General features: G+C 41.6%; 1 protein-coding gene across 2 annotated transcripts in view; it reads left to right on the top strand.

The window, feature by feature from the left end:
• Positions 1 to 1,727, top strand: part of si:ch211-212o1.2 (uncharacterized protein LOC492735 homolog) — a 37,967-nt gene extending 36,240 nt beyond the window's left edge. For both annotated transcript variants that reach the window (XM_064930071.1, XM_064930070.1), the window contains one exon: positions 257 to 1,727. In XM_064930071.1, the coding sequence (XP_064786143.1) occupies positions 257 to 378 (122 nt within the window). In that variant the 3' untranslated portion in view covers positions 379 to 1,727. The remainder of the gene's footprint in view (positions 1 to 256) is intronic.
• The last annotated feature ends 11,091 nt before the right edge of the window (positions 1,728 to 12,818 follow it).

Below are 12,818 nucleotides of genomic sequence, written 5' to 3'. Positions count from 1 at the left end.
GGTACATATTTATAACTGTAAGTGTGTGCATTACTCTGGTGCCAAAGCCAGATCTCCTTCCTCTCCGCAGGGAGCAAAGATCCTCTGAGAGCTTCTGTATCTGCTGCTGCCTGGAACACAGTGTGGTGTGGGGGATGTGTGCATGTTTCATTTGATATCTTCCTTTTGTTAACTTGCCTAATGTATTTCTTCCAAATACCCTCACTCTCTTTTCATCTTTCTTTTTCCCCCCCCTTTCCGCCCCTCTCTTTCTCAGGGTGGTTGAACTACCCTCTGGACAAGGTGGGCTTCTGGCGGAGGATGGAGAGGTTGATAGAGAGAGTGACAGGTCACACGCCTCGGAGTGATGACATGGAATGGACGAAGAAAATGGAGTGAAGGGCTCTGGGACTCTCTGGACCAGTAGGACAGGGGGTGGGGGTTTTGGGCTGGTGGACTAAGACTGGGAAGGGTTTTTCCTGCTTTTCACCCACTTCCTGTGTCTCTCTTCCTTACCCCTTACACTATAACACGCCTACAGTATATACTTCCTTGTCATGGCACAGCACCTCAGCAATGACACTAGTAATGCGGCCTTCTAGATACTTCCAAGTTCCATCCGTTATTTACTTTTTTTGCTATTTGCTTTTTCAGTGTTGCAAGAGAAGCAGTCCACAGTCAGACTCTGTTTGCAATAGTAGGTCCAGTGGCAGATCTGGGGTTGACTTTGGAGATTTTTTGTCCTTTTTGTGACCCCATTTCTGTTAACTGCTCATCCTTCCATCCAATGGGCTTGTATCTCCTTACATATCTTAACCAATTAGCTGTTATTTTATTGTGTCAGTGTAAGAGGTTTCTGGAGGATGGGCTCTCCAGGGGACAAACCACGTTGCCTTCTCAGGCATTGTCTTACATGACACAGAGAAAGAGGCTGTCATCTGGATCCAAGTTCAGCTTAATGTAAGAAGGCAATCATATTGCTCCTTACCTAAGTTGGGGGGGGGAAACAACCAAATGTCTTACCTACAGTATGTATTGGCCTTTTAAATGTATCGATTTTATTTGTTTGATTCAATGGAATTTGTTTTGAAATGATGTTTAGATCAGTCATGGTGGAATGAAACCTTGACTCAAACAAATGTCCCTCACCTCTAGTAACTACGTGACGATGTTCACAGATTCTTCCCTACTCATTTGGTCAGGTAAGAGTAGAGAACCGCGGAGGATCAACCAGCAGGCTATTTATTTTGAAGACTGTAATGAAATTATTTCTACCTTCAAAAGGTAAATATCTGCACTTTACTGACTTACCCATAACTATGTTTATAAAAGACAGTCTTGTCAGCACGCACGCATGCACACACAGACACATACGCACACGCAGGTTGACTTTTGTCATGACTCTTGTCCTGGAGGCAGAACTGAGCGATTTCCCCTTAGATAGGCCAGCTGCAAAGTCAAAACCTGCCACACACACACACACAGTTCCTGTCCATCATTGCATTGAATCGCTTGGACAGCTCGAAAGCAGCCATAATACACCCAGCTGAAATAAGTATGGTGTTTTCATCTTTGGGTTCATACCAGCAGCTTTTGGTTTTCTGTCTGGCTTTATAATGTGACATTTTATATTAACAGATCAGCCTTGAATTGAATTATTACTTCCCATCATGCAACTATTGCTCACAGCTAGTCTGCCTTAATGTTTTTTATCTGCTGTATGATTTAATAAAGCTCTATTAATTGAACTGAAGTTTGTTTGCCCTTTATTTGTTGAAATAATCATTGCTAGATTTTACATGTCTATATACAACAAAGAACCTCAAAATACCAGGAGATGATAGTTAAAGAACGTGAGAAATAAGTGCGGTTGTTAACATCGCTTTCGAATAGAAAATAAAACCTATCTCCTGTAGTTTGTGATTATGCCAATAGATGACCATCCAGATGGGCCAATTGGAGCTGCTCATGCTGGAAATGGTCTATCGATGTGAGGAGACCGACAGACAGAGACCGACAGGTGATGATCCACCACTCTGCTGCTTCACCAGCTTCCTCTAGTGGCCTAATGGAAACACTGCATATTCTGTCACATTTTACCATGCACTTACAAGTTAGGCTTGAGTCAAGCCAGAGGAAGCGGTGAAGCGAGAGGTCCACGCCTGTCAAAATCTGTCCACGTGGGAATACCACGATAAGCTGCCTTTGGTTCAGCTACTCTCATTGTTAGGGTGGAGACAAGACCATCTCGTCATTATATACAGTATCTCTGGTAAAGTTGAGTTTTTTTCCCCCGTGACTTGACTCGTTGAATTTGTAACTTAATTTGGATAGCTTTCATTTTAGACACAGCAAAAAAAGAAAACACATTTTAAGTATTTTGTTTTTGGAGATATAAAGGACAGATCACAGTTATGAGGCTGTACGCGTTGAACTTTACAAGAATGTATTTATTGTGTGTGTCTATCTGTGTCTGTGTCTCATCTCGGGGATGGAGGGCGAGAGTCCTTGAATAGCTTGCTGATATCAATGTCAGAGTCTTTCATGTGAGGATGGATGTCCATATCGATGCCACTGTCCTTACACTGCTGGAGCAGAGTTCTGATGTTACTCTCAGACAGACGCAGGTACCTGTACACACAGACACGTAGCATGACGTACTGCAGCAGTCGTTACAGCATGCGGCTGTTGCATTGCAATTAATACCATTTCATCTTAATATCAATATTCCAACTGCGTTATCAGTGATTGGATTCAATATATTAGAGCAGCTTGAAGGCTGCAGTATACATTTTTATCGCTTAGGTGAATTTAAAAAAAATCTTAGTACAAAACTCCAAACTGGTAACACTTGTAACGCAGCCAGTCTTACATGTTTTAAAGCCTTTCGTTGTGCGTTCATAACACTGTTTTCACATTAGGCAATACACTTGCACGACCCGTTTTACATTACACTGGTCAGTCAATCGAATGCTCTTCCCTCTGCTAGCCTCTAGCTAACTCGATGGTTAACCCGTTTGTTTGTTTTCATTTCAACAATTTACTATCCTTGATGTGCTAGATAACTTGCTTGAAATTGAAAAATCCACTGAGCTGATATGCTTGATACATTTTCTCTGGAGCTCTCTGCCCCCCTGATTGCTGAATCATTAACCCATATGATTTATCTAACAATTATATCTGGTACTGGTTTGGAAGGCGGTCCATGTACTAACCCTTCACAAAGGTGGTGACCCTTATTACCAACCTATTTCTAAATGTTCTTGTCTAGCTAAAATATTTCATTCTTTGATTCATTCTCAGCTAAGATCTTATTTTTGAAAACGTATTCTAAATGTACATCAGTCGGCTTTTAGACCAGGTCATAGCACTATCCCTGCTGCATCCGTAGTTATAAATGATGTGGTTAACTGTATGGATAAAAGGCAACATTGCGCGGCCTTCTTCGTTGACCTGTCAAAGGCTTTTGATACTGTTGATCACTCACTCCTAATTCAGAGGCTTTCCTCAATTGGCCAAGACCAGGCTGATTGTAATTGTTTTAAAAATTACTTGACAGATTGAATTGAATGTACAGTGCCTTCGGCCTGGACTTTTTGCACATTTTGTTACGTTACAGTGTTATTCTAAAATTGCTTAAATGTTTTTTTTTCTCTGCAATCTACACACAATACCCCATAATGACGAAGCGAAAACAGGTTTTTCAATTTTTTTGCTAAGAACAGAAATACCTTATTTACGTAAGAATTCACATCCTTTGCTATCCATTGATCATCCTTGAGATTTCAACTTGATTGGAGTCACCTGTGGTAAATTTAACTGGCTGGACATGATTTGGAAAGGCACACAGCTGTCTATATAAGGTCCCACAGTTGACTGTGCATGTCAGAGCAAAAACCAAGCCATGAGGTTGAAGGAATTGTTCGTAGAGCTCCGAGGCACAGAGCTGGCCGCCCGGCTGAACTGAGCAATCATGGGAGAAGGGCCTTGGTCAGGGAGATGACCAAGAACCCGATGGTCATTCTGACAGAGCTCTAGAGTTCCTCTGTGGAGATGAGAGAACCTTCCAGACACTCACAAAATACAGGTGTGCCAAGCTTGTAGGGGGAGTGATGAGTTCTCCAGCAGTCTCACAACTCAATTGCTAGTTGAAAACTGTTTTCTGCCCCTCCCAAAATATAGAATTTCTAGATAATTGTCCCTCTTTCTGGGACTCACCCACAAACAGGACCAAGCCTGGCATGCTGAGGAGTGACGGACTCCAGCCTAACTGGAGGGGTGCTCTCATCTTATCTATGAACATAAACAGGCCTCTAACTCCACAATGAGACAGTTTAGTGGAGTCTGCCACTAGCCCAGTCAGTGTAGTCAGCTCAGCTATCCCCATTGAGACCGTGTCTATGCCTCGATCTCGGTTGAGCAAAACAAAACATGGCGGTGTTCGCCTTAGGAATCTCACTGGAATAAAGACCTCCTCCATTCCTGTCATTATTGAAAGAGATCAAAAAAATGGGGCTACTTAATGTTAGATCCCTCACTTCCATTCCATCACTTCAATGAACTAATCACTGATCATAATCTTGATTTCATTGGCCTAACTGAAACATGGCTCAAGCCTGATGAATTTACTATGTTAAATGAGGCCTCTCCTCCTGGTTACACTAGTGACCATATCCCCAGCGCATCCCGCAAAGGCTTTGCTAACATTTATGACAGCAAATTCCAATTTACAAAAAAAAAAGACGGAGTTTTCGTCTTTTGAGCTTATAGTCATGAAATCTATGCAGTTTACTCAATCACTTTTTATAGCTACTGTTTACAGGCCTCCTGGGCCATATACAGCGTTCCTCACGGAGTTCCCTGAATTCCTTTCGGACCTTGTATTCATGGCAGATAATATTTACATTTTTGGTGACTTTAATATCCACATGGAAAAGTCCACAGACCCACTCCAAAAAACTTTCGGGGCCATCATCGACTCAGTGGGTTTTTGTCCAACATGTCTCTGGACCTACTCACTGTCACAGTCATACTCTGGACCTAGTTTTGTCCCATGGAATAAATGTTGTGGATCTTAATGTTTTTCCTCATAATCCTGGACTATCAGACCACCTTTTTATTATGTTTGCAATCGCAACAAATAATCTACTCAGACCCCAACCATGGATCATCAAATGCTGTGATATAAATTCTCAGACCCAAAGATTCCTAGATGCCCTTCCAGACTCCCTCCACCTACCCAAGGATGTTGGAGTACAAAAATCGGTTAACCACCTAACTGAGGATATTAATTGAACCTTGCATAATGGAAGGGTGAACTCTGTAGTTCAGGACTACACGACGGGCAAAGACACCCACACGCAAATACATTCATGATTTCTTATTCCAAACGGGCGGCGGTTTAGGTGCAATCTATATGATTAATGTGAAAATAATTCCAAAATGTATTGACGATAAGTGTCTTTTTCTCTCTCTCTCCATGTTGTTGGGTAAAATGCCATATTGTGTCAGTCCGCTAGGGACTTATTTCTCATGAATCAAGTGTGTATTATCCTGTTATTATTTAGTTAGCTAGTAATTAAACAATTAAACCAATTTGTGTAGGGCTGAATCATGAGCACGGCTGGGTTTTTTGCAGATGCACGAGGTTACGACTGTTCAGAATGATGATATGATAAGAGGTCATGATTAATCATATGACTGTTCAGAATGATGATATGATAAGAGGTCATGATTAATAAGATTACTGTTTATCGATGAAATAGATACAGTATATACCTTAATTCGGGAGATGGTAACTCTTTAAACAACCTATTCTGTGGTACCCCAAATCCTAATTAGTTAATTGTTACATGATTAATTTAATCGGGTAACAATTAAACATAGTTAGTGGATTGAATAAATAACAATCATCAGATTAATGAAAGTCGTCATGATACTACATTTCGATGAAACCTGGTGAAGCCCCAAAATTGCCCTCCCTGGAAGCCTGTGTTTCAGACATAAGGAAGTGGATGGCGGCAAATGTTATACTTTCAAACTTGAACAAAACAGAGATGCTTGTTCTAGGTCCAAAGAAACAAAGAGATCTGCTGTTTGATCTGACAATTGTTGTACAGTCGTCTCAAATAAAACTGTGAAGGACCAATGCGTTAACCTCGACACTGATCTCTTTCTCTCTCTTATCAAGAATATTTCAAGGACAGCTTTTTTTCCATCTTCATAACGTTGCAAAAATCTGAAACTTTTTGTCAAAAAATTATGCAGAAAAGATGATCGATGCTTTTGTCACGTCTAGATTAGACTACTGCAATGCTCTACTCTCCGGCTACCCGGATAAAGCACTAAATACATTTCAGTTAGTGCTAAACACGGCTGCTAGAATCCTGACTAAAAAACCCAAATTTAAACACATGACTCCAGTGCTAGCCTCTACATTTGACTTCCTGCTAAGGCCTGTTAAGGCCTGATTTCAAGGTTTTACTGCTAACCTACAAAGCATTACATGGGCTTGCTCCTACCTATCTCCGCTTTGGTCATGCCGTGCGTACCTACACATACGCTATGGTCACAAGACGCAGGCCTCCTTATTGTCCCTAAAATGTCTAAGCAAACAGCTGGAGGCAGGGTTTTCTCCTATAGAGCTAAATTTGTATGGAATGATCTGTCTATCCATGTGAGAGATGCAGACTCAGTCTCGACCTTCAAGTCCATACTGAAGACTCATTTCTTTAGTAGGTCCTATGATTGAGTGTAGTCTGGCCCAGGGGTGCAATGATGAACGGCAAGGCACTGGAGCGACGAACTGCCCTTGCTGTCTCTGCCTAGCCGGCTCTCCTCTCTCCACTGGGAGTCTCTGCCTCTGACCCTATTATGGGGGCTGAGTCACTGGTTTACTAGTGCTCTTCCATGCTGTCCCTAGTAGGGAGGCGTCACTGGAGTGGGTTGAGTCACAGACGTGATCTTCCTGTCCGGGTTTTGCACCCCCACAGGCTCGTGTGCTGGAGGAGATCTTTGTGGGCTGTTCTCAGCCTTGTCTCAGGGTAGTAAGTTGGTGGTCTGTTGATATCCGTCTAGTGGTGCGGGGGCTGTGCTTTGGCAAAGTGGGTAGGGTTATATCCTGCCTGGTTGGCCCTGTCTGGGGGTATTGTCGGACAGGGCAGACAGTGTCCCCTGACCCACCCCTGTTCCAGCCTCCAGTATTTATGCTGCAGTAGTTTATGTGTCGGGGGCTAGGGTCAGTCAGTTACTGTATATCTGGTGTAATTCTCCTGTCTTATCTGGTGTCCTGTGTGAATTTAAGTATCCTCCCTCTAATTCTCTCTCTCTCCCTATCTCCCTCCCAGGGAACCTGAGCCCTAGGACCATGCCTCAGGACTACCTGGCCTGATGACTCCTTGCTGTCACCAGTACACCTGGTCATGCTGCTGCTCCAGTTTAAACTGTTCTGCCTGCGGCTAGGGAACCCTGGCCTGTTCACCAGACGTGCTACCTGTCCCGGACCTGCTGTTTTCTACTCTCTCTCTCTACCGCACCTTCTGTCTTGACCTCTGAATGTTCGGCTATGAAAAGCCAACTGGCATTTACTCCTGAGGTACTGACCTGTTGCACCCACTACAACCACTGTGATCATCTTGAAGAACAATCTGGCCTTGTACATGGCCATGTACTCTTATAATCTCCACCCGGCACAGCCAGAAGAGGATTTGCCACCCCTCAGAGCCTGGTTCCTCTCTAGGTTTCTTCCTTGGTTCCTGCCTTTCTAGGGAGTTTTTCCTAGCCACCATGCTTTTACATCTGCATTGCTTGCTGTTTGGGGTTTAAGGCTCGGTTCCTGTATAGCACTTTGTGACATTGGCTGATTTAAAAAGGGCTTTATACATTTGATTGATTGATTGTAGCATCAAACCTAAGATTTGAGCCTGTAATCGCTGCCAAAGGTGCTTCAACAAAGTACTGAGTAAAGGGTCTGAATACTTAAGAAAATGTGATATCTCAGTTATTGGGAGGATATTTCAGAATTCAGGTTTCCTGGATATTACGAAAGGTGTCCCGCAATTGGTCGTACTTTTTGCTGTTAACAATAACAATATCGACTTGTCTGTCAAAAAATGTAACCTGCACTTGTATGCCGATGATACTGTTGTGTATACTATTGCCCTCACGGTTGACCAGGCTCTGAACTACAGTCTGCCTTCATTGTATTACAGGAAAACTTTATTGACATGGAATTAGTACTGAATGCAGGTAAAACTAAGTATATGTTGTAATAAAGCACATAAAAATAAGACTGATTTAAGCATATGTATTGGTGGTGGCCATATTGATCGTGTCCATGCTTTTAAATATCCGAGCATCTGGATAGATGAAAATCTGTCCTTTGAAAAGCATATTGATGAGTTAAGAAGCTGAGAATAAAAATGGGCTTCTTCTATAGAAATAGATCCTGCCTCTCGCCAAATAGATTATTCAGTCGACGTTCCTTTCGTTCCTAGACTATGGCGACATCATCTAAATGAACGGACTTGCCACTTCATTAAAGTCGTTAGATGCAGTTTCTCATAGCACACTGCACTTTATTACAGGTAATAATGTCAGTACTCATCACAGCATTCTCTACCAGAAAGTTGGTTGGCCTTCTTTGATGTCACGTAGGTTGATACATTTGTCACGCCTTGGTCTTAGTATTTTGTGTTTTAGTTAATTAGTTGGTCAGGCCAGGGTGTGACATGGGTTTATTGTTTGTTGTATTCTTAGTGGGGTTCTTTAGTTATTGGGATTGTAGCTGATTAGGGGTGTGTGTTACATAGGTTTGGCTGCCTGAGGCGGTTCTCAATCAGAGTCAGGTGATTCTCGTTGTCTCTGATTGGGAACCGTATTTAGGTAGCCTGGGTTTCGCTTTGTATTTCGTGGGTGATTGTTCCTGTCTCTGTGTAGTGTTCACCAGATAGGCTGTAATAGGTTTCACCTTCCGTTTGTTGTTTTTGTATTTATTCGTTATTTCATGTATAGTTCCGTTATTTGTTTCATTAAAGAACATGAGTAACCAACACGCTGCATTTCGGTCCGACTCTCTTTCGACAAACGAAGAACGTCGTTACAACATTGCTATGTTTTCATTTATGAAGCCCTTTTACAAAAAGTCCCACTGTACCTAACATCATTACTAAACTTTAGACATACGAGTTACCACACCTGGTCTCAGGTATAGTTAACTCTGGAAATTCCTTTGGTTTTTACTGAGTTAGGTAAATCAGCTTTTAGTTTTCTTAAACCTTATTTGTGGAACAATCTTTACAAATTCTTAAATTGGATGTTTTGGTGCCTCTAGGGAAATTCAGAAAGCTGATTGAGGACCTTATTAATGATGAATGTGTTTGTTTGTTTGATCCTGTTTTTCACTGAGTTAGATAAATCAGCTTTAAGTTTTCTTGCACCTTATTTGTGGAACAATTGTTGAAATGTTCTTAAATGTGATGTTCTCATGCATCTATGGAAATTCAGAAAGCTGATTGAGAACTTTATTAATGATGAATGTGTTGTTTTTTTCTGTTTTTCTTTCTGCTTGCAGTTTGTATTTATATTTTGAAGTGTGTATTTTCTGGAATTCTGTAAAGGAGACCTTGGTATCAGTATGACTCCCTGATCAAATAAAGGCTAAATAAATAAAAAATGACTTGAATCAAATTTCCATAATTTCTATCCCATGTGATCAAAGGTGTGATCATTGAAGATACAGAGCATTTGGAAAGTATTCAGACCCCTTAAATTTTTCCACATTTTGTTATGTTACAACCGTATTCTAAAATGGATTAAATTGTTTTTCCCCCCCTTCAAGCTACACACAATACCATATAATGACAAAGCTAAAACAGGTTTTTAGAATTTTTGCAAATTTATAAACAAAAACCAAATTGAAATATTACTTTTACATAAGTATTCAGACCCTTTACTCAGTACTTTGTTGAAGCACCTTTGGCAACAATTACAACCTTGAGTATTCTTGGGTATGACACTACAATCTTGGCACACCTGTGTTTGGGGAGTTTCTCCCATTCTTCTCTGCAGATCCTCTCAAGCTCCGTCAGGTTGGATAGGGACAGCTAAGGTCTCTCCAGAGATGTTCGATCGGGTTCAAGTCCGGGCTCTGGTTGGGCCACTCAAGAACATTCAGAAACGTATCCCAAAGCCACTCCTGTGTTGTCTTGGCTGTGTGCTTAGGGTTCATTGTCCTGTTGGAAGCTGAACCTTCTCTCCAGTCTGAGGTCCTGAGTGCTCTAGAGCAGGTTTTCATCAAGGATCTCTCTATACTTGGCTCCGTTCATCTTTCCGTCGATCCTGACTAGTCTCTCTGCCCCTGAAAGACATCCCCACAGCATGATGCTGCCACCACCATGCTTCACCGTTGGGATGGTGCCAGGTTTCCTCCAGACATGACACTTGGCATTCATGCCAAAGAGTTCAATCTTGGTTTCATCAGCCCAGAGAATTTTGTTTCTCATGGTCTAAGAGTCCCTTAGGTCCCTTAGGTGCCCTAGACCACTGCCCCACTCAGGAGCCCGGGAGAGTAAGGCTCTAACTTAGCAAAATGTGGAATAAGTCAAGGGCTCTGAATACTTTCTAAATGCACAGTATCTTTCACAATGTAATCAAATGAAATGAACTTATTCAGGCTAGGGTCTATTTTTCTCCACTTCCTGTCTGACTGATGCGCCCAAAGTAAACTGCCTGTTACTCAGGCCCAGAAGCCAAGATATGCATATAATTGGTACCATTGGATATAAACACTTTGAAGTTTGTAGAAATGTTTAAATTATGTATGAAACTATAACGCAATTGATATGGTAGGAAAAAATGCAAAGAAAAAACAACCGGAAAATGTTTTATTTATGCTCTTCCAATGGAACGTATACGGTCATATCCAAGTCAAGCTCCCAGATTGCAATTCCTATGGCTTTCACTATATGTCAACAGTCTTTGTTCAAGGTTTCAGGCTTGTTTCTTCCCAAACGAGTAAGAATTTTGAGTTTTGGTACTGGGAGTCAGTTGGAAATCAGTCTGTGCGCGCACACTTGCTAATTTTGCTTTTCTATTGAACATACTTCTTTCTGTATTAAATATTACAGTTTAATTACATTTTAGGGTATCTGAGGATTAAATGGAAACGTATTTTGACTTGTTTTAACAAAGTTTAGCGGTAGCTTTTTGGATTCCTTTCTTTGCATGTTGAACAAGTGGATTACTCAAATCGATGGCGCCAACTAAACAGACTTTTTGGGATGTAAAAAAGGATTTAATCTAACAAAACAACCATGCATGTTGTAGCTGGGACCCTTTGGATGGCAAATTAGAGGAAGATTTTCAAAAAGTAAGTGAATATTTAATCGCTATTTGTGATTTGTTTTAAGCCTGTGCCTGTTGAAAAATATTTTGCTGTGGGGCGCCATCCTCAAATAATTGCATGGCATGCTTTCGCTGTAAAGCCTATTGTAAATCAGTTCGATTGTCATGATTGTTGTATTGAGGAGACCAAAGCGCAGCGTGGTGTGAATGCATGATTTAATGATAAGATGGGAAAAACACGAAGTACAACTAACTCACTAACTGTGACCGCTGTGCAAACATGCAACATCACATAGACAATAACCCACAAACCCAAACTGGAAAATGGCAACCTAAATAGGTTCCCCAATCAGAGACAACGATAAACAGCTGCCACTGATTGGGAACCAATCCAGGCCACCATAGACCTACAATATGCCTAGACTAGACACACACATCTAGACATACAAAAACCCTAGATGAGACAAAAACACACATGTCACACCCTGACCTAACCAAAATATATAAATAAAAACAAAGAATACTCGGGTCAGGGCGTAATATCGATGAACAAGACTTTAAGCTTTTAACTGATATAAGACACTTGTATGTACCTAAATGTTTAATATCCATAATTTTTATGATTATTTATTTGAATTGCGCTCCCTCAAATTTCACCTGAAGTTGTCGGCAAGTGTCCCGCTGGCGGGACGCCTAGCCCTAAGAATGAAAGAAACAATGTTTAGTAGGCCCTAGTTTGCATCAAGCCTGTCTTGAGCATTTAGCCATATGTTCTCATGGAAATTGCAGGAAATATACCCATTGTTCATGCACCTGGGGAAAAACCTTTTGGTATGGCGAATCCAAGCCTGACATAGGTCTGGGTTGAAATCATTGCATGCCTTATCTATGGCCTGACTGGGGATGGCAATCATACGTACATTTTCCACCTTTACTGTAATTGTGTACTGTATATTACAGTATTGTATTGTACTTTTTTAATATAACATTTTTTTAACTAGGCAAGTCAGATTGTATGGTACTACAGTATTGTATGTACCCCCCCCATCAAAAAGACCCCAGAAACTTCATTTCGGATACATATTTGATTTACTGTACTGAGGATGCATTTCTTTCTTGTTTTGGACAAGAACAGAAATACAGAAATACTACTTAGTGAACTGAAAATATGCTTAGAGTTTTGAAACAAGTGCCTTTATGATGATCTGTTTTGAGTTTTCTACTAAGAGCTGGGATTTACCACATACTTGTGAAAATTGCACCAAAGCGATAAAAAAACAGTAATATACTGTATGTATCTCTTCTCACCTGCAGCGCAGGGCCTCCAGGGGGCGTAGGGTGAGGTTGCGTCGGTCCTGTCTCTCCTGTTCAGTGGCCCTAGCCCGAGTGATCAGCTCCCTCACCCTCTTCTGCAGCAGAGGGAAGCCCAGCACAGCCTCCTGCAGCCCATGGAGCTCCGGGGACAGCTGGGGGGGAAGCAAGGCCAGCAGGCTGGG

This window comes from Oncorhynchus masou, chromosome 22 (genome assembly GCF_036934945.1).
Source record: "Oncorhynchus masou masou isolate Uvic2021 chromosome 22, UVic_Omas_1.1, whole genome shotgun sequence".
In the NCBI taxonomy this organism is placed as follows: Eukaryota; Metazoa; Chordata; class Actinopteri; order Salmoniformes; family Salmonidae; genus Oncorhynchus; species Oncorhynchus masou.
Note: the sequence above shows the minus strand (reverse complement) of the source record. Positions and strands in the feature narration are given on the sequence as shown.